The sequence below is a fragment of the Lampris incognitus genome, chromosome 8 (assembly GCF_029633865.1).
Source record: "Lampris incognitus isolate fLamInc1 chromosome 8, fLamInc1.hap2, whole genome shotgun sequence".
In the NCBI taxonomy this organism is placed as follows: domain Eukaryota; kingdom Metazoa; phylum Chordata; class Actinopteri; order Lampriformes; family Lampridae; genus Lampris; species Lampris incognitus.
Window position 1 is genome coordinate 40,608,989 of NC_079218.1, and position 26,665 is coordinate 40,635,653.

Sequence of the window (26,665 nt, forward strand, 5' to 3'; positions counted from 1 at the left end):
AGAGACGGGGAAAGAAAGACAGACAGACAGACATAAATGGGAGCCATTTTGTCCAAATAATGTGAAATATTGAAAAGGATTATGATGTAGCACTGGTGTAGAGGGCCAGGAGGAACATAGGGAGTTTAAAAAAAAAATTTTAGACAAGTTTTGAAGCTCATGCTAAAATGGATGCAGTGATTTGCAATTTCTGTGCCAAAAGTGATGACCGATAATTATCTGCTTATTGTACTTCTAAAATTCAAGCCTGATATCAGCAGCAAGTATAGGCAGATCTTTTTTTAATTAAGTTCCTTTAATAATCCCCTCGGAGAAATTCAGTTACTGCAAATTAACTCATCCTAGCTGTGACCTGCGTAGCTGGGAGCAGTGGGCTGCCGACTTCATGTTGCACCCGGGGACCAACTCCAGTTCTTTTCCCATTGCCGTGGTCAGGGGCACAGACAGGAGTATTAACCCTAACCTGCATGTTTCTTTTGATGGTGGGGGAAACCAGAGCACCCGGAGAAAACCCACCGCAGACACGGGGAGAACATGCAAACTCCACACAGAGGATGCCCTGGGATGACCCCCAAGGTTGGACAACCCCGGGGTTCGAACCCAGGACCTTCTTGCTGTGAGGCGACAGCGCTAACCACTGGGCCACCGTGCTGCCTCTAGCTTTCTCAAAACTGTCTGCACCATTGCACTTTATCACCTCTTATTTCACCTGTATAAGTCAATCCTTGTGTATATATCTAAGATCGTTGTGTTGTAGTGTTGTTACTCTATGTTAAGTACACTGAGAGAGCCACGAAACCGGAGTCAAGTTCCATATATGTGCAAACCTACATGGCCAATAAACATGATTCTGATTCTCAATAACATATGGTCGACCTTGCGTGAGAGCAGCCAGCCAAACACACAAGGGCATTTCAGCCAAAGTAGGTCTAATCATAATTGCCATTGAACTTTTTAGGAAATGGGTGAGTGTTGAGAAATTACTTAATGACTTCTTCTTTTGGCTGATTCCACGTTTTTTAGGGGTCACCACAGCAGATTTTACAGTTTCCATCGGTACCCTGTGAGGACACAACACAAATGGCGGCCGCTGTTCACCTGGGCTTCGACCGATCTGGTATGGTCTTGTCAACCCGTATATATAATGACTTATGCAAGATATAATAAGCTTTGTGGGTTGTGAGGCCTCATAATTTACCCTACCTATTAATAGGCTACGTTTAGCAGTCCAGGTGGACAAAGCCTGAATACACACAGTAGAGCAATTTGAATTGCCAGCCTGAACTAGTTCACAAGCTTGTTTCATTTCACAATTTGAGCCACAGTTTAAATGCAATGAGGGTGAGAAAGGTTAAAATGTTTTAAGGCTCAAACATGACGTTTTGCACAGTGGACAGAAGCAGGAAGGCTGGGAGAGTGAATACGTGTGTTTAGGAGGGTGGTGTTTAAATAATCCATTCAATGGCTGGATTCATTTCTACAGTGTTGTGCAGCATGGTATCTGTTGCATACCTTCACCATCAGGGGGCATTAAAGAGGATTACAATTAATGACAGAGTTGATGTCAAATGAAATCCCCACAACCACAACTTAAACATTTCTTTTTTTTCACCTTTAAAGATGACATAGCAGTCTTTTCCAGCTGCACGCAACTGTGAAAACAAGAGAACTAATAATGACCAGAGATAAAATACTAAATGTGAAAATTTGCTATCAAGGTGAACCATTTAATGATACTGTTCTCCTAACACTCTCTAAAATAACTGGGGAGGAGAACCAGTGGGGAAGGAGGTGCTGAGGAGGATATGGGGAGAAAGAAAGAGTGAGAGCCAAGGCAGAGAGGAAGCATGTTCAATAGCTATTACAAAATGAACTCTATGACAAAGAAGGTGAAACAGAAACCCAAGCAGACAGGAAGGAGAAAGGATGTAGGAGACACACCAAAAGAGGGAGAAGGGGGGGGTAATATAACAACTAGTCGACACTGTGCATAGTTGTAGACAAATTGTCCATCTGTGGTGTCAGCACTGTGCGAAGCAGTGGCAATGCATCTACAGCAGATATGCAGCTGGGGGCGCTGCGGATAGGTGGACATAACATTGGTTGTTGATGGACTTCGATTTGCTTGAACAATCACTTCCTACGTTACGCCATGTTAAATAAACAGAATTTAAGATATTTAGAGAAGGAAAGACTCATGGTTTAGCAAGTGACCATGTTAACTGGTGACTAGTGACGGCAGAAGTTGAAAACACGAACAGAACGCGTAGTGTCCACCTAAAAGTCTTTAATTTTACCTTAATCAATTTTAAATACACACTCATGTGTGTTTAATAAATATGCTAACCATTTATGTAAGTTAAATTGTGCTCAGCAAGACTCATTCACCTCTCATAGCATTTCTTATAATGTGGGAAACAAACCGCAGCTGGCAGTGCAGCTGTATTTTATACTGTTATCCCCAATCAGAAAGTAACCCATCATTTAAACCTGTAACATAATGTCAAATTCCTCATTACACACTAGCTGCTCTGCTAATTTGTGCTTTTCCCCCCACATTGAATGTAACTTCAAGATACGTGAATACTTCTTGTTGATGACGCCATTTAATTTACATAATGCAGGACAAAAAGGACCGGAGGATGTTCTGTACTGAACATTCAATTTAAGATAATCTAAGACTTTTAGGCTTTTCAACAGCTGCCGCCACCACAACAACCATGGACGCACTCGGCTGAAAGTCACCAACACGGTCACTAGTTAAACCAAAACGCCATCAAGAAAGCAGTTGCGTTGTTACTGCAGTCAACCAGCATCTCCAGCTCAGACCGGCTTGCTGGGGGTTTAGTCCAATCAGACAGAGGCTCGTTCGTAAACGGCATCTCGGAGCCAATCGAGGACTCTGCTATTTCGTCTACCCCCAGGTTGGTTCCGCCTACATTTCATAACCCTTTACTGGTTGTATTTGAGGCCTTTTTGATGAGAATTGATCGTTGTTATTGGGCGAAAAAAATATACCTACCATGACTTATCGACTCGACTACTTTTTGGGAGTAGTTGATGTCTATTAAGCTGCAGCAGTTGTGAATGCCCTAATTTCTAGGCCAAGCAAATCACAAATCCAACTATTTCATGTCTAACTTTGCATGTCTAACTTTTTTTTTCCTCATGCTGTGATCAGAGATTTAGAAGTTCTCTCCATTGATATAAAGTCAGAGAAGAGACATGAAATACTCATCACTTCTACAGCATGTGTGTTTACTGGGTCAAAACTGGACAATCAATCCAGTCATGATGTTACCACCATCATCGTCATTATCACTATGATCATCATGATCATCAATATAACCCTGTCAGCAGTGTATTACACTCCACCCAAACAAATAAAAACATCCTTTGGCTAAATGTTATTTTACATGTACCTATATCCAGCTGAACAATCTTCAAAACTTGCCTCAAATTTAAATAATGAATTTGATCGCAAACCTATGAGTCGAATGTGGGGGGAAACAAAGTAAAGGAGAAGGAGGAGGAGGAGGAGAAGAAGAAGAAGTTGTCATGCTGTGTAGTTTGCTAAATTCTTCCCCTAAACACTGCTTTTGTTCTCCTGCACACACGTGCTTGACATCTCTCGCTCAAGTTATGTTTGGGTAATCTCGACTCCCCTCATCCAACGGCAGGACCAAGCAGTAGGTTGTATGTCTGTAGTAAATTTTGCAAAAAGCAGTCAAGTGTCACTCCATCATGTGTGCTGAGGAGCTACGTTATAGTTATACAACCAATTTGCAGAGCTACAAACGGACAAGGGTTCTGTGTTTTTAAGAGTAAATGCACATTTCAATACGTTTTTGATTGAAGAACTGAAACATATGACTTAATTTTTGTGAAAAACTATCAGTCCTGGATGAAATCTTAATATTTCTGAAAAAAAAAGATATATTCTTTTCTTGTAATAAATCCGTCAGCACTGGTTGAACTCTGACATAGTACCGAATGCTTATGTGTCAAAATTTGTCCACAGACCAATCACGTGTACAAAAAAGGACGACTGTAACCAGACAGTCTGGTCGTAACCAACCAGCCCCTCTTCTTGTCGGTGATGAAAAAAGGCTGTTCCTATTGAAAAGTACAACCAAATGTCTGCTGGTTATTGTCTATTACTAGGCCACTCATAATGGGTGAAACACTCATACCATTTGCAAATTATTAGTGCGCTGCATCCTATCATATGACAATACATTTTATAATAAAAAATACCAACTCTAAATTGAATTTGATTCAAGTCCATGGTGACTGGTATTCTATGAGATGACTGACAGCCCTAAAGTGCAAAATGGTTTGTCCAGCTAGTCTGAGGTCCATGATAAATATATATAACATTTTAGAAAATATATTTATACTGTTACACGAGTTGTCAGTTGGTCTCTACACCAACTACATCCAGACTGATTTCCGTACATTTCACATACGTCAAATGTTTTAAACCAACACAAAATAGTAACACAATGTTCAATAGGGCCACCATCACAGCCACAAAAACAGTTCAGAGAGAGGTCCTAGTGGGTGCGTTGTCTGCAATTCTTATTTTACAGAGGAAAAAAGGCTGACAGCCACAAGAATACTTCAATGCAAGATAAAGAAAGAAATGAGAAAAGGAAGTTCACAGAGTAAAAACTGCTGGTGAGATTCTATTATTAGCATTTGTCTTAGTTTTCTTAACATGCAGCCATCTGTGTGTATATGTGCATGTGTGTGTGTGTTTGCAAGTTAATACAAAAATAAACACATACCTCTACTGCCACCTCTTCCCCGTCCTCTGCCCCTTCCTCTGCCACGTCCACGACCTCTGAACCCGCCGCGGAACGGTGCCCCTTCGCTCTTCACACTTGACACTTCATCATGGTCATCGCGCCACTCGCGCTCGTACTTCTGACTGTGCCAGTCTAGAGAAACAAAAACAAACATGTATAAAATAAATAATTTTATAAAAATGTTTCACGCAGACCTTACAATTGGCATAAACAAGCCAAAAGATTGCCAAACAGGGTCAAAATCAAGTCGTATTTAACACAAACCAAGCTGATAAAAAATAATCAGAAAACTGTTAGATGTTAAAATTAACCGTTACTTACTATAGGATTTGTATTTACAGTTGCACAACACTCATCACTGAACACCCCACCGCTGAGTCACCCACCGGCGGCTCTGAGGCCAGATTAAATACAGTAAATACAGAACTACCTTCTAAACAGCGGACAGCAAGAGAACAGTGTTGCTCTCAATGCAGTATTGTCAGAACATAACATTAAACCAACATGTGCAGTCATGTGCATTGTGTTCATGACCCCATGAATCAACAGACCCCTTGTTTTATCAGTCTGCATACACAGTCAATTAGCAGGGACTTGTAACACTGACAGACATCGCTCAGAGGAAAGCTCAAATGAAGCTTTGCTTGATATCATATCTCTCCTGATGCAAGATATATGTAGTAAATATCCATAGGAGGGGTTGTTGAGTGTAGTTATTGATACAAAGTCGACGTATGGCATCCTCCACTTTACATTTTTGCAATAAAAAAGTTAAAAAAAAAAAAACAGGAGCAGGGTCAACTGCTCAAACACTTGGTCCGACAAAAGACTAAGTTAGCAAACTATGCAGGGATCTCAGCAAACAGCATCTAACCGAGGGCATTTGAAAATGGTAGATTCTGACAAATGTTCTTTATATTACAACCTTTTTATTTAAATTTGTGTCTGGCTTGTGCTGACTTGTTGTCAGCTAATAAAGTCAAGTAGAATAACACAGCGACTTTAACAGTCTGAAATGTAGTGAAACATGTTCCTGTGACTGTGAACAAGCTCACGGTGATTATCATGTCGCCATTCATGCCACCTAAACGTTAAACCGTTAGTAACTAATGCGTAACATAGCATGATTTAAGATGACATTGATTCATTTAAGTGATAGTGGACTGATGTGATATTTAAAAGGACGTTCAAAAACGTCTATGTGCAGACTGCTTAACTGATAGTTTATGGTGAGAGCTGTCCGAGCCGCTGTACAACAGAGTCCCATACTGATAATGGGCTGGCGTTTGAATTGCCATCGCTGGGCGAGGATATCGCACACTCACCTCTGAGGTCGTTTCGGGTGTTGGGGGCCATGCGGGGGTTTTCGTTCTGCCTGCTGTTGTTTCTGGAGGCCGACCGCTCCCTGGGACCCTCGGACTTCACCTCGATCATCAGAGGGACCCACTTGTGCTTGTTGCCTGTTAGGTTGAGATGTGATGAAGCATCGGATTAAGGTGATTTGGTCATGTTATATTATTTCATTATCTTTAAACTCTATTAATTCTAGAAGAGAGAAGGCATTCAAAAAAACCCAACAGGTCTTGAGGGATGTTTGTATCTGAATGGGGGCGTAATGTAAATCAACCTCATTTCAAGACTAAGCAAATCACAAATCAAGCTATTTCATGGACACCCTTTGTGTGTGTGTGTGTGTGTTTTTTTTTCTCATGCTGTGATCAGAGATTTAGAAGTTCTCTCCATTGATATATAGTCAGAGAAGAGACATGAAATACTCATCACATCTACAGCATATCGCTTTACTGGGGCAAAACTGGATGTTCAATCTTGCCATGATGTTACCATCACCACCCTCATCATCATCCCTGCCATCATCATGACCATCAGTAAAACATCCTTTGGCTAAATGTTATTTTACATGTACCTGTACCTCACTGAACAATTTTCAAAATTTGGTTCAGGTTGGTTATGAATTTGATTGCAAACCTATGAGTCAAATGTGGGGGGAAACAAAGAAAAGGAAAAAGAAGAAGAAGGAAAAAAAAGCTTTAATTGGATGTGATGCTTCCACCACTGGCCCATCCTGCGCTGGGTCAGGGTGGGTTATTTTTTTTAGTTTTAGTTTTTATTTTTAGGTCACATAATTCTATTATTTTATCTTATTGTAACCTGCTCAGCGTATTATTATCCAAATAAAACAGTTGCTATTGCTGTTGAACAATTTACTTACCATAAATAAATAAATAAATAAATAAATAAATAAATAAATAAACAATAAAAAGTTGACTCCAGGTTTAGGCTACATGTAGTAGTAGACACGTAGATACAGGTCATCTATGAGACGATCTGCAATACCTCCTTGCTGACCATCCCAACGTTGCTTCTTCTTATTTTTCTACGTTAGGTCAATATGTTGGAAGACTGCAGTGAGCCATATTGGTTACTTTTGCAGCAAAAGTCCAAACAGACAGAAACCATTAAAATGATGAAGACATTTATAGATTAGCTATCGTCTTAAATATGCCGGCAACACAAAGTGTAATAAAGGACACCTGCAAGTCCATAACCTTCACAACCATTCTTCTTCTCTTCTCGTCTATCAAATAAAACCTGGTAAAACCATGGTAGCTGTTAACCATTAGCTGACTGTTATGCTCCCTGATGTTTTAATGTGGAGATCAGATTTAGAAGTTATCTACATCGATGTGCAGTCAGACAAGAGGAAGGAAAGAAAAAAAAAAGGTCATCACTTCTACAGCGCGTCAGGTCAGTGAGAATAAATGTGATGTCATATTTGGCTAAGATGACATCACAGGTGTAGAGGAAACGTAGGTTTGGGCCAAAGTTCACCATGGGGAAAAAAAAGTGGCTTTTAGCTTAGCATTAATTTTTATGCATGTTTTTTTTTTTTGTCTTAACCCTTTGAACTCTGCAATAGAAATGGTCTGCTACACCTACACTGGTGTTTTTTTGCTTACTGTGACATCATTTCTTTGAATACCATCAAATGCTTCATGCCCCAAAAGTCTGTACGACCTAAGCTAAAAGGCTGTGCAAGTCAATAAACAATAATAACTGATAACATTATTGAATTTGTGTGATAAATAAAAATAAATACAAAAATTGGACGTGTTTTTTCATCAAATTTTACTAAACACACAAAATATATTGATCCAAAAAAATTCAGAATGTAGAAAATTATCAAAATATGTAATGCTCCATATGTAATTTGAACTACATACTTTTTTCTTTTTCAGTTTTTGAAATATGCTAATTTTTATGAGCAGAGTGCAAATGTGTTTTGATAGTTTCATCAGCAATAGAAATTTCATCGGACCTGTGGACAGCAGGTCTGCGGACGGCAAGCTGTTTTCAAAGTGTTAAAACTTCTCTGCACTGCATTTATGGCCTTTTAGACAGGTTCTATGTGCAAAATTAGACACTTTAACTACAATGGCAACATAAACAGTGCAGCTAAATGAGGTTGTCGTTCCTCAACGGAAGCCCAATCGTGTTTATTTTGCATGCAGTTTGTTTATTAATGGGATTGACAATCACATTCTGCAACCACGCTCACTAATTCAGGTAGAGACAACCAAATTACAGTGTGTGTGCCGTTAACCTGCGTAGTGTGTGCCACAACTGCACTGAACAAGGAATGTAATGTGGGCTGCTCCTCCACTGCTCCCTGTCTTGCTAAATGTGGCAGTCCACACACAGTAGGTCACTTTAAGAAACAGATTCATAAGAAGAAAGAACGTATGACACCGCCAGTTAGTGTTGTCGTCAGGTGTTAAGTGACAAGTGTACAGGAGTGTATGCATGAGTAGGTATGTGGCATCTTGTCACTATATGCGAAATGGTAACACATTCTATTGAAAGTGTCATAATAAAATCTTTTCCTCATCTTACAAATCACAACAACATTGTGTTGCTCCTCAGTGTTATCAATGATACTCAATCCTGGCTTGCGTTGTGTGTGGAAAACATGGTTTAATAATCCAGGATCCAAACTGCTCAGTTCTCTGAGGCTGCAAGAACCACACTTGTAGCTAAGCCAACCAAGTGAATGAATTATAACTGTACCAAGGATGACAACTGACAAGATGCAAACCACTTTCATGGTAAATATTCTCTGATAAGAGTTCTGGCAGCATCACATATTATGTTATGTTGCGTGTCATTGGAAACAGAAAAAGTAAGCTATATGAGCCCAATGTATCAAGTGCTATAAAAATGAAGTTTTTATATTGCCATTAATAATCAAATACTTTACCATAATATAATTGCTATAAATATTTCTAACTGCTCTTATAGGACTAAGCAGGTCAGCACTTCACTGGTAAACATGAGTGGTTAGCAAAAAAAAATCCTCTGAATGGACGTAAAACAACGAGTAAGACGGTAGAATTAAAACACTTTCTGTCCACCACTTACGAGGTGGATTTGGAAACCAATTCCCCCATCTGCAGGTTGCGATGGTTGGGGAAGATCAAAACAGACTAGGCACTTTTATTATTTAGCAAGCTAAAAAAATTTTTTCACTGCTGGTCAGCCAACTGCAGGTCTCTTCCTGGCCAGCAGGTTGTGTCGGTGATCTACTCACTAAAAACAACATCAGCGTGTAAAACACTGAGCATGGTGGGGCACAGAAGTTAACAGTGCTGTGGTCTGATAGTCTGGTGACTGTCCAGGAGGGAGAGAGGGAGAGAGGGAGAGAGGGAGAGAGGGAGAGAGAGAGAGAGAGAGAGAGAGAGAGAGAGAGAGAGAGAGAGAGAGAGAGAGAGAGAGAGAGAGAGAGAGAGAGAGAGACTTTTTTAAGTCAATGAGAGAGAGCGAGACACACACACACACTATTTTTGTCATTGTTCAGGTCACCATGAATGTGTTCTCTGCATTTAACCCATTGTATTGTGTAGGAGCAGTGGGCAGCTGCAGCACCCGCGGACCAACTCGAGTTCTTTCAATTGCCTTGCTCGGGGGCACAGACAGGAGTATTAACCCTAACATGCATGTCTTTTTAATGGTGGGAGGAAACCGAAACACCCGGAGGAAACCCACGCAGATACGGGGAGAACATGCAAACTCCACACAGAAAGGACCTGGGACGACCCGGGGTTTGAACCCAGGACCTTCTTGCTGTGAGGCAACAGCGCTAACCATGGGGCCACCGTGCCACCTTAAAGAATTAAAGAGAAGAACAAATGGATGTGTGAAAACAGAGGCTAAAAGATTCTCTTTGTTTCTCCTTATTACAAAAGGGAGTCTGAATGTGAAGGTCAGAAAAAAGGTGTCTGATTTGATGGCTTGCAGAACATAGTAATTTAAATCTTGTACTGCTGTTCATTTGATTATGAAAATAAAGACTAAAAATGGGCAGTAGCAGTTTATAATTAGAACTAAATAAATTTTAATCCAAAATCTTAAAGTGCAGGGGGGGGGGGGCATTCCTAACTTCCACTTTCAATTAAAAACTCGCCATTTTTCATTTCCTTTTCTTTAAAAGTGTACCTACTAAACTGCTAAAACACAGCAATGTTGGAGCTGAGGTTGGGTACCAGACACACCACACATACTAAGTGGCTTTGCATGACCCTAAAGTCCATCAAGTTACATCAGGTATGCACGTGTATTAGTAAAATATAAATTAGCACATGATTCTCACTCACCTCTCTTCTTTTGGCCATTCTTCTGGGCATCTCCATCACTGTTCTTCTCCTCTCCAGAGTCGTCCGACTTCGCCTTCAGATTCTCCTTGCTCTCCTCGTTGCTTTCCCTCTTCTCCTTGGACTCTTTCTTTGCTGTAGTCCTCTTAGGGGCCTGTGGAGGGAGCGGGTCAGTTAGGGACGGGACACCTACATGTACAATGTAAGGCCTATGATGAGAGGGTCAATAGGAGTGCTTTACATGTGCTTATTTGTATGTTCTCCCTGTAAAGGATCGGGGTTCAATGCTGGTGTTTTTCTTTATCTTCGGGGCCTGGAAAGTGAGCATCTGCAGTGAAACAGGAAAGGTATGTTTCCCATACCTGGATCGTGGCCTACCGAATATAACTATATAATACAAGTATAACACACCTAACATACCAGCCGACACAATCTTAATTGTGAAACAGCGTATCAATACTCTAACACAAAACAGGGGGCCAGTTAACATGTTACTCTAAATTGACACAAATACAAATGTGAAAAAGGCTAGCTGAGAAGTTAGGGAGGGCTTCTAAAAAAAATGAGTCAGCGTTATATGTCTTTTCCTGACGGTGGGAAAGTTGCACATCTATTGGAGGTGGGGGGCCGATTAGGTGATCGGCCAATCCAGATCTTCTACGTGGCCTTGGTATTTCCAGAAAGCCACTCTGACCCTCATAATGATTAGAGCAGGGCAGAACAACAGCAAGACTCTGGGTCTGTTTCATCCGGCCTCAAGGCTAAACTAACACAAACCTGGACATAGTACATGGCAGCGGACCATATTAAATGATCTCTAACCCCGGAGCTCGTATCTGAGTTTATTCATATCAGGAAGAATTCAAACAGCTGGTTGTGTTACACTGGCTCGGTTAACAGTGACATACATATCAGCACAGTGTGAAACTCAAGAGGGGTTTTGCATAAGAAGTCATGCAAAGCACTCAGCTGTGAAGTTTAGTTAGTGTAGTTAAATCTAACAGGTAGCCCAGCTCTCTTCCCCGTGGACAGTTTTGCACACGACTGCTGAAAACAGGCGCCGACACACAAAATATCTCCTTACCCACCAACACACATACATGTTCACCCCTCTAACAAATGCACTTATTGTTTTAGTTCTTTACAGGACAAAACTTGGCGAAAGAATGTATCACCACACTTTGACCCCCCCCCCCCCCCCAAGTGTACTTGGCCAATTACCCCACTCTTTCGAGCCGTCCCGGTCACTGCTCAACCCCCTCTGCCGTTCCAGGGAGGGCTGCAGACTACCACATGCCTCCTCCGATACATGTGGAGTCGCCAGCCGCTTCTGTTCACCTGATAGTGAGGAGTTTTGTCAGAGGGACGTAGCGCGTGGGAGGATCACGCTATTCCCCCCAGTTCCCCCCCACCCCCGAACAGGCGCCCCGACCGACCAGAGGAGGCACTAGTGCAGCGACCAGGACACCTACCCATATCCGGCTTCCCACCCGCAGACACGGCCAATTGTGTCTGTAGGGACGGCTGACCAAGCCGGGGGGTAACACGGGGATTCAAACCAGCGATCCCCGTGTTGGTAGGCAACGGAATAGACTGCCACACCAGCCGGACGCCCCCGTATCACCACACTTGAAATTAAAGATAAACACTAGAATCTTAAGGCCTTAAACAGGAAACCCTTTCTCCAAATCTGCTGAAGAGGATATAGGAAACCCAAGCCAACATAGCCCACAAGCAAGAAGTCTGTCCAAATCACAATGATCTGAAACACAATCATTACGGATAGAATACATTTGGGCAGACAGAGATGGGACCTGCACAGAGAGAAAAAACCATCAGACATCCAGTTCACAATTTAGGAGTTTTATCAAAAATGTGACTGGGTGCTGGAGTTTTGACCCTTGCACTCACTCCTTGGGTTTGGCAGGAATGTTAGCAATCTAACTTTTGAGCTCATTCAACCATTTAACTCTTTGCAAGTCACTCTAGATATGGTGTCAGCTTTCGGCAGATGGTCCATCCATCCACTAACCAAACCGCTAATCCTGCTCTCAGGGTCGCAGGGATTCTGGAGCCTATCCCGACAGTCATTGGGCGCCAGGCGGGGAGACACCCTGGACAGGCCACCAGGCCATCACAGGGCAGACATATACACATACATACACGCACACACACACATTCATACCTAGGGAATATTTAGTATGGCCAATTCACCTGACCTACATGTCTTTGGACTGTGGGAGGAAACCCACACAGACACGGGGAGAACATGCAAACTCCACACAGAGGATGCCCTGGGATGACCCCCAAGGTTGGACAACCCCGGGGCTCGAACCCAGGACCTTCTTGCTGTGAGGCTAACCACTGCGCCACCCTGCTGCCCTCGGCAGATGGTGTAGTGTGAACACTTCTATGTGAGGCATGTGACCAAGGACTATGTTAGTGCATCGTGGTGCAAAGGATGCACCATGATGGAGAATGTGATCAGGAACACACACACACACACACACACACGTTATCTGCCTTTACGACTGAGTAGGAGCTGTGGGTCAAAAATAAATAAAATAAAATGACAATGACATCCCAGCTGACTGTCAAGTCAATTAAGTTTCCATTCAACAGTTAATTATCATGACAGCGTTAGGAGAATACCATTCCACTCCATTCCAAAAATTTTCACACCATTCCTCTTCAAATCCTCTGTGGACTTGGGAGTGTTGATTAGGCTTTCAGATTCAATTATTTCCTTTAAATTGCATTCCCATTCTGAATAATGTTTAACCATCAGCAACAAGGGCAACTTCCCCTACAACCTGCCGTCACGGGGACTGTGTCAGAAAGCTTGTACTGCCTTTTAAAAAGCATGCAATAGGAAAACAAGAGCTATCGACAATCGTACACTGCAACACCGGCCTCTACGGCCCAGTATGGCGTGTTCAGCATTTGGTTTATTCTCACACAAAATCCACTTGCAAAGAATATTAAATTTAAGTTAGAAAAGCAGACTGCGACTGGAAGGTAGAACGAGATTTCAGACTGTCCACAGGCAGGTTGGCAAGCTGGTTTGGCTGGTTGACCCCCCTGTGGCTGGAGGGTGAACTTACTGGGAATCTCCGAGTCTCTCTGACCTGCCTGACGGTCGCTGGGCAGGACACGGTCCGTGTCACTACCTCCATCTGAGCAGAGGGAGGGAGGGAAGGGGCAGTTTAGAGAGAACAGGGAGATGGACAGCGATGTACACACACAAAAGCCCACGCACGCGCGCGCACGCACGCACGCACGCACACACACACACACACAAAAGTCCCAATGTGCACACACACAGACACACTTAAAATTTCTGACTTGTGAAGTTCAGTGTACTGCTTGCACATCTTGAAGGGGCTGTGTATGCTTTGAATGGTAAATGGATGTCCCTCCAAGTTTTGAATGGGCAAATAATAATAGTATCTGCTGTTTTTACCATCTGTTGAGTGCACTCCATTTCATCTCATCTTCGAACCCGTTTCCGACCAGGGTAACCATGGCGGTCTGTATCTTGGGTTATGTTACCTGACGATGAATAATTTGGACCTGCCCCTTTGCATGTTCGCATTCCACACCCTGTATACATCTGGTGTCGCACGTGTTTTCACTGTCCACTGTGCGGGCGTTGTGGTTGTGTTGTTGTGGCTGTGCACATTTTCATAGTGTGTACAAAGTCTGTGCCACAATCGTGGTTGCAACTGCTGTGAAAGTCTTAACGCTATGGGACCGGTTCAGGCCAAAGTTGGGTTAGTCTGAGTAAAGGGCTACCTTTAGTACGAGTCTAATGTTGAACTACGGGCTGCGAAGCCCGGTGTTTGTATCCCCTGCATGCAACTGTCTCACCAATGCTAGCACACTAAACGGACTGCATTTATACCTGGCTCATTCTGCCCAAACTTCCCTCGGTAGCGGTGTGGTATATCTGATCCGATTTTGAGCCCAGGCCCAGTGCATGCCTCCAGTATTTACACCTTGCATTAATGGGATTTTTCCTTATCCAGGTGAGCTATCAGGACAAAGGCTGCATGTTTGGAGTCTGTGTAATTATCAGAACAAGATTGGAGGTCCCTTCAGGTAATATTCCTCAGCAATACTACCTGAGGAATGCTGCCTGGCTAAAGAGACACTGTGTTAGCTCCGTGTTCCCACGTATACCCAAGCTGTCCTCAGTGTGCCCTGTACATGCCAGGTCATTTCTGCACTTTTCCAAAGCATTTAAATAAATGTACCTCTTTTTTTTTTTTGCCCTTTTTTCTCCCCAATTGTACCCAGCCAATTACCCCACTCTTCCAAGCTGACCTGGTCGCTGCTCCACCCCCTCTGCTGATCCGGGGAGGGCTGCAGACTACCACGTCTCCTCCGATATATGTGGAGTTGCCAGCCGCTTCTTTTCACCTGACAGCAAGGAGTTTCATCAGGGGGACGTAGCGTGTAGGAGGATCACGCTTTCCCCCCCAGTCCCCCCCCCGAACAGGCGCCCTGACTGACCAGAGGAGGCGCTAGTGCAGTGACCAAGGCACATACCCATATCTGGCTTACCCGCCACAGACACGGCCAACCGTGTCTGTAGGTACGCCCGACTAAGCCGGAGGTAACACGGGGATTCGAACTGCCGATCCCCATGTTGGTAAGCAACGGAATAGACCGCCAGGCTACCCGGACGCCCCCAATAAATGTATCTTTTGCGACGAAGGGGCGTCCAATTTCTTTTATTTGATTTTGCTGGGCCTTCTCAGAAGCCTTTCTGCCCCGCTGTTTGTCTAAATGCCTCTATGATTATGTCATACACGGTTCTGCCCTGGACTCTGCACAAATGAGAAGAACTGTTAATTACTTTAAGTGAGCAAAGAAAACCACTGCTGCGGTGCCAAATGAAAAACAGCCACTTAAGTAAATAAGTGTTCAATGCTCAGGTGAAGTGATGGAGTGTATAGTCTGAATCAATCTGGCAGTATGCTGCAGTGGCTGAGAACATAGATAGTGGAAATGAGTTTGAAGGAATGCTGAATCATTCTTCAGATCATGGCATCCGTCACCGCCGGCAGGCGATGACATAACTTTGATAAGATTCACACTTTAATCATGCCTTTCTGCACCATGAGAGAAACCCTTTAAAAAACAATAAAGAAATGGGGCGGTACTGTAGTTTGAGCCAGTACAGGAGTGGTAAAAAAAAGACCACCATGCCCAGGATGTTTTTTTTTTTTTTTTTTTTGCAACAAGCAATGCATTTTCAAAGCCGGTAGCTGCCATCAGGTTTCTGGAAGAGGTTCTGGTTTGGGAAGCTCTCCACACAGATCCCCTTACAGGAACCCGAGTAAAAATGGACTGCTTTGTATGGCTATGCTATGCTACTTTGAGGCAGATGGGACCGGGGTAATTGTAAATACAAAGTGTGTCAGAGGAGGGGGATAAAAGCTTTAGGTGTGGCCCCAAATTCTATCTCCACTCTCACTGTGATAAAGACAAAAAAATGACATTATTCAGCTGCATAAACAAGAAATGTCTAGGAAACGGATGCCTTGCTGCTAAGGCTGGAATTACTACATGAAGTCTCGATTTCTAAATATGTTAAGTTTCTGTTATAGCTACAATTATAGCACTTAATTTAGAGTTACAATCCTTAAGATTTTACATGCAAACAAATGTCCCCTTTGTTTATATTCTGTATGGTGTGCGGGCGGCACAGTGGCGCAGTGGTTAGCGCGGTCGCCTCACAGCAAGAAGGTCCTGGGTTCGAGCCCCGGGGTAGTCCAACCTTGGGGGTCATCCCAGGTTGTCCTCTGTGTGGAGTTTGCATGTTCTCCCCATGTCTGCGTGGGTTTCCTCCCACAGTTCAAAGACATGCAGATCAGGTGAATCGGCTGTACTAAATTGTCCCTAGGTGTGTGTGTGTGCACGCGCATGTGCCCTGTGATGGACTGGTGGCCTGTCCAGGGTGTCTCCCCGCCTGCTGCCAAATGACTGCTGGGATAGGCTCCAGCACCCCCACGACCCTGAGAGCAGGATAAGCGGTTTGGATAATGGATGGATAGATGAATGGGGTGCTTAAGAAACGCCTTTTGTAGTTTATTTTGATGTATATTCTGAGGCAGACTTTTCACTTGAAAAATTAGGCTACACGATGAATAGCGGTTTACGTCTTCACCACAGCAGCCAAGTGAGGCAGAAAATGATAAAATAGCTAAAACCTGGGTTCAACAAAAGAGTGCACTCAGTAGAGTGCAGCTCTCCACCAGGCATAGCTCCTCTTCTCTGGTGCTCAGACTTAGGCAAAAAACCAGCTGAGGAGTTAGCACTCGATTGCAGTGTAAAACAGGTTTTGCAAAGGTTTTGAACCACCACAACTACAAGAGGTCCTTGATCATACAGTCTTAACCGTGCACAAAAATTATTAGGTTGACAGGCCAAGTAGTATGTGAGATTAGCAGCAGACTAGGGTTTGTGAGAGTGAATAATTTTACAACTCAGGGGTGGGGGGCAGGGCTCGAAATTAACGATGTCCCGATGTCCCAGGGACCATAAAAAAATCCTACTGGGACACAAAGATATTTTGTCTGGGACAATTCCGGGACAGTGAAAAAAAATGTCAAAGTAAACTTCGAAATAGGTGTTATTTGCAAAGTCATTAATTGTGAGTATCTAGACGTTACTTTGTCGTTTGAATAATTTAATAAAAACGTGTGAACGGCGAAACTACAGTAGGCTTACGTTCTTGCGGCACCTCACGATAGGGCAGTCAATCGCCTGTTCGTGCAAATCATGGAATGCATTCTACGTCATCCACTCTGCCAGTGGCTGCTGCTTGACTCGTGCCAATGCAACATTCATAGAGCCAGAGCGATAGAACATCATCAACGACAGTTAAAAGAAGAAGAAGTCCGTGGTGGTGTAGCGGTCTAAGCATCGGCTTTGTGTCGATGCAGTTGCCCACTGGGGACCGGGGTTCGCGCCTCGGTCTCGTCAGATCCGACTATGGCCGGACTCGAAGTAGCGATAATTGGCAACGCTGTCTTCGGGAGGGAGGCGGAGGCAGCTTGTGTTCGCCACATGACTGCGTCTCTGTGTGTCGGAAAAAGCAGTGGTTCGGCCTGGAGTCGCCTCGCCACCTTCATGACGAGGCGAATCCTTCGAGACTGCTGGCTGGAGAGATGCAGTTGGCGAACGCATACAGTACGAGGGTGGGTGTTTGAATTAAAATAGGGATCGATTGGCCACTAAATTGGGAGAAAAATTGGAAAATCAGAAATACATTTATGAAAAAAAAAGAAGAAAGAAATGCTGAGGTGGTTGAATAAACAGCCCCCTGATGCAAGCCCCAATACTGCCGACTCCCGAAACTAATATTCATATGTTTAATAAAAGAATAAGTATTTTAAACTTATATGGTGGACCAGAGTCCATGGTGTGATGATTAAGTGACAAAAAAGGATCAAATTATATGTATTCTGCATAATTGAGGGGGCGACGACAAGAATTAAAATTTGGGACACTGTTGGTTATATCCGGGACAATACAAAGTAGAATTCGGGACAGTTGTGGGACACTGAAGAAAAAAGTTAATTTCGAGCCCTGGTGGGGAGTCTTGAATCAATTAAGACTATGCAACTATGATGTGGTTGGTCTCAGCGCATAGAGCAAAGCATAGAATTAATGATATGATATGAAGACAATACTTGTTCTTCCCTCACACAATGATGAAGTATGGATAATACAGACGATATATTAACGTTATTGTTACCAACAAAAACTATCAAAATAGTCAGAATCACAAATACTTGTGGAGGTCAAACTGGGTCAAGTTACAGTTACTCACATTCTAGAAGAGAAAATATGTATAAGCGTAAGTGAAATTATAAGAAAAATAAGAAATATGTGAAAACTATCATATAAAACTATATATATATATAAATGTGTAAATTATGTGGATAATATGAATTATGAATGCAGTACTAATAGAGTATAAATACACACCAGAGTATTGCACAGTTGAAGTATCTGACCCTGTTTCGGTCATCTGCTGCAAAATGCAAAGAGCATATGTGAAGACTTCCCAGCACTGACGGCGGTATCTTTTTGTCATATGTGGGGGTTTTTTTTTTAATCATTCGGAGCCATTCTTTACGCTGTTCAACATCTGTTGTGGTAGCTTACGCATATTCCCTCCTCCCTCCTCTTCCTGTAGTTGTCACACCCAGGTACGATACAATGAGAAGGCACGTTAGTCGTGAATAAAACTGATCCAATTCAATTTGTGCCGTTTTTTGGTTTTCTGATCAAACAGTGAAATTTTAAGACACCAGTCTTTGTACACAGAGCCACAAGAAATGCCCGCCTCCATGAGCTGGGTGGGCTTTTGAAGGATTTGGGGTTTGGGTATCTGAAGTCTATCCTGGTACATTTAGGCACTGCCAGCACAGCGCCGCAACCAGGAGAACTTGGAATTCCCATTCAATGTAGCATGCGCTGAGGAATTCATTGCTTCAATTGACTTATTTTGAATTTCTTACTTGGATTATTGAGCATGCATCAAGACATTCAAATGACTATATTTGTGCTCAACACTGATTGGACGTCCACATAAAAAGTGGCAAGATTTCCCTCTCAGCAGGCTGTCTGGGCAGACCTGTCCACGTGGTGCCAGGTAAATGAGACTTTGAAGGAATGAACGAAAAAAGTAATAATTGTATGGCTTTGACTTCATATTATGTTAAAAAATATTTGTTTTTCCTACAGACACAATTGGCCATGTCTGTGGGTGGGAAGCCGGATGTGGGGTATGTGTCCTGGTCGCTGCACTAGCGCATCCTCTGGTCGGTCGGGGTGCCTCTTCAGGGGGGAGGGGGAACTGGGGGGGAATAGCGTGATCCTCCCACGCACTACATACCCCTGGTGAAACTCCTCACTGTCAGGTGAAAAGAAGCAGCTAGCGACTCAACATGTATCGGAGAAGGCATGCAGTAGTCTGCACAGCACTCCCGGATCGGCAGAGGGGGTGGAGGAGAGATCAGGACGGCTCGGAAGAGTGGGGTAATTGGCCGGATACAATTGGGGAGAGAAAAAAAAAGGGGGGGGGGATCCCCAAAAAAAAAAAAAAAAAAAGCACTGACGTAGAGCTAAAGATGTACCAGGAGATGCCAGCATCAATGACATCTGATGATCCTGCTGCCTGGTGATGGAACAAAATTAAAAACCACATCCTTTGCTAACAGCGGTGACCTTTTCGTATTTGTGTGTGCAGGCCTCCTCTACCTCGAGTGAGAGGGTTTTCTCCACTGCTGGGGACACTATCTGCCCAGAAAGATCTCGCATACTACCAGAAAAGGCAGATATGCAGATTTTTCTTAACAAAAACTGCTGCCTCTATTGTTGCACCCATGCAGAGCTTTTACATACTTGCCTCTGTTTTATGTATTCACTGTTTATTTGGTTGCACTTTGAAAGCACTTTATTTTTTCACAAGCAAAAGCTGTAGCATGCAAAAACCACAACTGACTGTGGCTCATTTAAGAATAAAGGTTATTTTGACATATAAATGTAAACTTCTTTTTTTTTTTGCTGTATCGGAATCGGGAATCGATAAGAATGGGGATTGATAAAATTTAAACGATACCATGGGCTTCAGAAAGTTCACAAAAAGAACAATCTTCAGGATTGTTACTTTGAATAAAACTTTTTAGTTTAAACAGGGAGGCTTACATCTTCGTTTACCATGGCTGAGCAACATGAAGAAATCTCATCTCATCTCATCATCAAGTGCTTCTCTGGGGTCGGGTCGCGGTGGCAGCAAGCTAAGTAGGGCATTCCAGATATCCCTCTCCCCAGCAACGCCCTCCAGCTCCTCCTGGGGGATCCCAAGATGTTCCAAGGCCAGATTGGACGTGTAGTCCTTCCAGCGAGTTCTGGGTCTACACCGGGGTCTCCTCCCAGTCGGACGTGCCCGGAAAACCTCCAAAGGAAGGCGCCCAGGAGGCATCCTAATAACATGCCCGAACCACCTCAATTGGCTCCTTTCGACATGAAGGAGCAGCGGCTCAACTCCGAGCGCCCTCCGGATGTCCGAGCTCCCCACCCTATCTCTAAGGCTGAGCCCAGACACCCTGCAGAGGAAACTCATTTCAGCCGCTTGTATCCGCGATGTCAACCTTTCAGTAACTACCCAAAGCTCATGACCAAAGGTGAGGGTTGGAACGAAGACTGCCTGGTAAATTGAGAGCTTTGCCTTCCGGCTCAGCTCCCTCTTCACCACAGCGGTCCGGTATAACATCCGCATTACTGCTGATGCTACACCAATCCGTCTGTAAATCTCCCACTCCATCCTCCGAGAATCGGCCACCTTAACACGGTGGAGGGGTCTGGGTGTCCCGTTGATCCTGGGAGCTTATGTTGTCAGGGGCAATAGCTCTTGGTAGGGTCTCCCAAGGCAAATTGGTCCCAGGGAAGGGGCCAGACTAAGAACGATTCCCAAGAAACCCAATGAAATTTCAACAGCAGAGCTACAGCACCTCACCCGGAAAAGGGAAACTGTGGGCTCCTCCTTGAGCCAGGCCTTGGAAGGGAGCTCACCGGCGAGCGTCTAGTGGCCGGGTCTTGGCTGATGGGGCCCGGTCAGGCCCAGCCCAAAAAAGCAACATGGAGCCACCACCCACGGGGATGAGCATTGAGGTAGGGTGCAATGCAAGCTGGTTGGCAGGCAAAGGCGGGGACCTGGGCAAGCCGACTTCCGGCATTGCAGACTGGTCCTCGGGAAATGGAATGTCAACATGAAGAAATAAAATGCAAAAAAAAAGCTTCCTAGTTGCAAATTCCAATATCTGAATCATGGTGTGCATAATTTATGCAATGACATGAGCAACTGACGGATTAAAATGTTCCACAGTAAGCAGCATACTCTAAGACCCCTAAGAATAGCAGCTGTGCAGCAACATGGGCACTTTTAGTACAAGAGGGGGTCCCCTAAAAGGATATTCCTTCCCAGCCGTTGCCCCAAGGGTTATTCATGGCTCTGATTACGTGACCCACATTTTCTTCTACAGGCGCATGGCAGAACTACAGGAACACTCACTCTCCCACAGCCTTGCTTAGACCTGGCTGTTCTAACAATATGCATGATTGTGCGCGTGTGTGTGTGTGTGTGTGTTTTGTTTGGTTTTTTTTTTACTCAGGTCATTCTACTGGTGACAAACTATCGAAAAGCCTTCTCCAGGGTCCAGAAATAGAACTATCCACCCGCCCCCCGTGCCTGCCTTGCTCCAAGGAGCTGACGGTCAGCCAACTGCTGCTAATGTAACAGGAGACAAATTAGATGCATCCTATGTGTGTGTGTGTGTGTGTGTGTGTGGAGAAGTGTCATGACACCTGAGCTCAGCTGGCCTAGCCTGGAGCTGAGTTTGTGGGTGACAGTAGCGTGTGCTCTGAGGCAGATGTCTGAACTTGTGTTAAACCGAGCTGCAATTAAACTAATAACTGTCAAACATAAGCTGTCAAATATCGTGTCATGTAGATTCTCTTTTCTGTGCTTTTGTGCAATACTGGCTAATTCTGAGGGCGTTTTAGCTGCTTTGCACAAACTAATTTCTAATCCAGAACACAGGAGGGAAACAAGCCTTTGGTTGCCATGTGTCTACAAAGGAGCGAACTTTACAGGACACGGAAAAAACTCACCATTTCACAATTTTGTAACCATATACACTACCGTTCAAAAGTTTGGGATCACCCAAACAATTGCGTGTTTTCCATGAAAAGTCACACTTATTCACCACCATATGTTGTGAAATGAATAGAAAATAGAGTCAAGACATTGACAAGGTTAGAAATAATGATTTGTATTTGAAATAAGATTTTTTTTACATCAAACTTTGCTTTCGTCAAAGAATCCTCCATTTGCAGCAATTACAGCATTGCAGACCTTTGGCATTCTAGCTGTTAATTTGTTGAGGTAATGTGGAGAAATTGCACCCCACGCTTCCAGAAGCAGCTCCCACAAGTTGGATTGGTTGGATGGGCACTTCTTTGAGCAGATTGAGTTTCTGGAGCATCACATTTGTGGGGTCAATTAAACGCTCAAAATGGCCAGAAAAAGAGAACTTTCATCTGAAACTCGACAGTCTATTCTTGTTCTTAGAAATGAAGGCTATTCCATGCGAGAAATTGCTAAGAAATTGAAGATTTCCTACACCGGTGTGTACTACTCCCTTCAGAGGACAGCACAAACAGGCTCTAACAGGTACTATTTAATGAAGATGCCAGTTGGGGACCTGTGAGGCGTCTGTTTCTCAAACTAGAGACTCTAATGTACTTATCTTCTTGCTCAGTTGTGCAACGCGGCCTCCCACTTCTTTTTCTACTCTGGTTAGAGCCTGTTTGTGCTGTCCTCTGAAGGGAGTAGTACACACTGGTGTAGGAAATCTTCAATTTCTTAGCAATTTCTCGCATGGAATAGCCTTCATTTCTAAGAACAAGAATAGACTGTCGAGTTTCAGATGAAAGTTCTCTTTTTCTGGCCATTTTGAGCGTTTAATTGACCCCACAAATGTGATGCTCCAGAAACTCAATCTGCTCAAAGAAGTGCCCATCCAACCAATCCAACTTGTGGGAGCTGCTTCTGGAAGCGTGGGGTGCAATTTCTCCACATTACCTCAACAAATTAACAGCTAGAATGCCAAAGGTCTGCAATGCTGTAATTGCTGCAAATGGAGGATTCTTTGACGAAAGCAAAGTTTGATGTAAAAAAAATCTTATTTCAAATACAAATCATTATTTCTAACCTTGTCAATGTCTTGACTCTATTTTCTATTCATTTCACAACATATGGTGGTGAATAAGTGTGACTTTTCATGGAAAACACAAAATTGTTTGGGTGATCCCAAACTTTTGAACGGTAGTGTATTACATTTTCACAGACATTGTAAAACACTTTTCATTTGTATACGAACACTGAGGTATTCCCAAACCTTTATTTATTTATATATATATATATATATATATATATATATATATATATATAAATGAAATAATCCAGTGAGTCAAATAAATTCTTTATGAGACAGTACAAGCCTGTTTCATGCCATAACCAACCATCGGCTGTCAGTAAAGCTACTTGTGAAAGAACATACTTTTTACTGCCTCGTCATGCACATCACCTGCACACCGTCCAATGGGGAAGGGAGAGGTGCGACATTCAAAAGTTCAAAGACACGTGATTGTTAACGGTCCAATGGGGGGGTTGGTATTTGTCTATTGGCATGATTTATTTATAATTACAAAATAGGTGCTTATATCTATGTCTGCAACTGCTGGCCAATTCATTCCTGTTATTCAATATGGACATTTCTGGTTTGCAAATGATAAAATATTGTTCAGTTAGACATAGATTGCACATTTTACTACTGGTTGAATATGCTTTGAATATGCATGATGAGGCAGTAAAAGGTATGTTCTTTCACAGTAGCTTTATTGACAGCTGATGATTGCTTATGGCATGAAACAGGCGTGTGTGTGTGTATATATATACATACATACATACATACATACATACATACACACACACACACACACACACACACACATATAGATGAATTGGCCACCAGTTGTAGACACAGAAAATATCTGCTTTGCAATTATAAATAAGCCATTGTCTTTATCACCCCCCCCATTAGATGATATACATGTGATGACCTTTATTATACGTTATATTTTTATATTTTAGCTGTCTATTCTTTTAACTGGGCTCCAGCCCAACTCCACTATATGATATAGGTAAAGTACCCTAGTGGCTGTTATTTTGTTATATTTTAAATGTATGCTTTTTCAACAGTGCCCGGCCCTTTAAGTCCTTGCTTTTTTAAAACGAGCACCCAGGCTGTAGTTATTTTTCAGATGTTTCCCATCCTCCCATTGGTTGCTGTGCACTGTAACTAGGGGCGTGGCACAGGGCAGCGTGGTATTTATTGGCTGTTTCTTCTTTGTTTAAACACCTTAGTAGCTGATGAATGCGTGGCACATGAAACAGGCTTGTACTACTACGAATTTAAGGTTTTTTCCTACAGCTATCTTAATGTATATATGTGTGTGTGTGTGTGTGTGTGTATGGGAGCTGATGAGTGAACGACGTGCAAAAAAAGCTTGTACTGCTATGTATTAAAAGTTTATTTTCCTACATCTCTCTTGATATATATATATATGTGTGTATGTATGTATATATAGCTTTGTTAAAAGAAACACTCAACGGTAGGGAAAGTGCTCAACAAATAAGGAGCAAAATAATCCAGTGAGTCAAGTAAATTCTTTAGACAGTACAAGCCTGTTTCATGCCATAAGCAATCACACACACACGCACGCACACGCACGCACGCACGCACGCACGCACACACACACACACACACACACACACACACACACACACACACACACACACACACACACACACACACACACACACACACACACACACACGCAGGCAGGCAGGCATGCATAGTAGAATAGGAAAGTTGCCAGATTTGCAGATGTGATTTTCGCCTGACAGTGACATTACGTTGGAACTATTTTCTGGTTTTCTGGGAGGACAAACACAGGCACCGTGTGTCTAAAACTATCAGTGTTGTTCCCGATCACTTCGATCCTGATGGCCTCTAAAACTATAAATGAAAATATCCACCTGCTGTTGCTCAGTGCTAACTGTCTAAGACGCTTGTGAATATCTGCCAGTGGCTATGGGAAACACCATGCCCCACTGACAATGCAGGTATAAATTTGGCTCATCCTTTGAGATCATGACTCACCCTGCTCCCATCTTTTTCCTGTGCTCCTTCATTGCCTCACACACCATTATCGCATCAATCTTGCCTGTATTACTCTTACTTTCAACTGTACATTATTTACAACTAACAAGGCAGCATATTGATCCATTCCCTGGTAAGATGTCTTAAAAAGTCTGTTAAAAGTACTTCAAAAAAATTTTGCAAAAACAATTTGCTGATTTACAGAAAATAATCAATTATGATTTCAGTAGTGTATCAATAATTTTAGTCATTTATCAGTTGAAAATATGTATTTGCTGGTTACAACTTCACAAATGCTGAGATGTGCTTGCCTCTCTCTGAGCCATATCAAAATACATATACTTTTGGGCTGCTGGTCAGAGTAAGTTAACAGTTTTAAGACATAATTTTGGACTCTGGCAACTTGCACTGGTTATTGTTATTACCTTTTGGGGTCCAAGCACGTAATGCTTGAAACATTTTGTAATTTATTATGATTCTTCTGCCCTGACAGTACCTGGGTCTCAGACACTATAAGGGCTATAGCAACCAAAACTGGCAGATAGGTCCCAAATCCACCACTCCGAGGAAAGAAGAGGAAACAAAATTCACCAGATGATGGTGGTATGATAACTACATTTATGTTTCCAGTTTTCAAGTATAGAACCGTAAATCGCATATTTTTTTTTTCCTCACTGGTTTCCTCTGGCCGAGACACATCTAGCTATATAGCCCATGATCAGTTCGGTCGGATGACAATTTTTGCATATTGATGACACATTTAATGAGTTATAAAATGTATGAACATCTATGGCACTCCATTAACTTGTTATATTTGTTATATTAGAAAGTATCTTGATCTCAAAAGACCAAATAGGCAACATGAATCACACTTGCACATTGGCTTATAGTATAATGCATGTGTCAGCAGCCATCAGGTGCTAAATGCTACTTCCGGCTATATTTATTTTTGACATTTTAAAGACTAAATGATTAATCAATTAAGAAGAATAAAAAAATGTATAGAATAATCAATAAAGTAAATAATTATTAGATGAAGCCCTAAAATAAACACTTGGCTGTGTGTGCACGTGTTTGTCAGATCTCAACTGTGAGCTTGGCCATTTTTGTTTTGTTGCCACAGAGTCAAGCTGACCCAGCTCCAGTCCGTCCTGACAAGGACTGGAAAGACTGGACGAACCATTATCCTCATAAAAAAAAAGCAGCCCGGAGGACACAAAGATATTCAGCAACATGAGACCGCAACTATTCTGTCTGGGCATGCTGTGTGGCTGTATAATTACTCCCTCAAACACCAAAATACCTACTGTTGTGAGTTACACAACTGTGTTTCAACTGTGTTGGTTTTACATTCCAAATGGCAGCATTTAGTGTAGTTGCT

At 42.8% G+C, this 26,665-nt stretch overlaps 1 protein-coding gene and 2 non-coding genes across 5 annotated transcripts in view; all 3 read right to left on the bottom strand.

The window, feature by feature from the left end:
• The window catches only part of larp1 (La ribonucleoprotein 1, translational regulator), a 114,618-nt gene that overhangs the window by 27,290 nt on the left and 60,663 nt on the right, over positions 1–26,665 (bottom strand). For 2 of the 3 annotated variants that reach the window (XM_056284746.1, XM_056284745.1), the window contains exons 4-7: positions 13,582–13,653; positions 10,481–10,631; positions 6,137–6,271; positions 4,791–4,943 (exon numbers count right to left, since the gene is read on the bottom strand). In XM_056284746.1, coding sequence (XP_056140721.1) covers positions 4,791–4,943; positions 6,137–6,271; positions 10,481–10,631; positions 13,582–13,653 — 511 coding nt within the window. The remainder of the gene's footprint in view (positions 1–4,790; positions 4,944–6,136; positions 6,272–10,480; positions 10,632–13,581; positions 13,654–26,665) is intronic. The other variant, XM_056284747.1, reaches the window with a different exon arrangement.
• On the bottom strand, positions 3,169–3,252 carry LOC130117390 (small nucleolar RNA SNORD111). Its single transcript, XR_008810671.1, has one exon. It is a non-coding gene; the product is annotated as a small nucleolar RNA SNORD111 (small nucleolar RNA).
• LOC130117391 (small nucleolar RNA SNORD111) lies at positions 6,521–6,604 on the bottom strand. Its single transcript, XR_008810672.1, has one exon. It is a non-coding gene; the product is annotated as a small nucleolar RNA SNORD111 (small nucleolar RNA).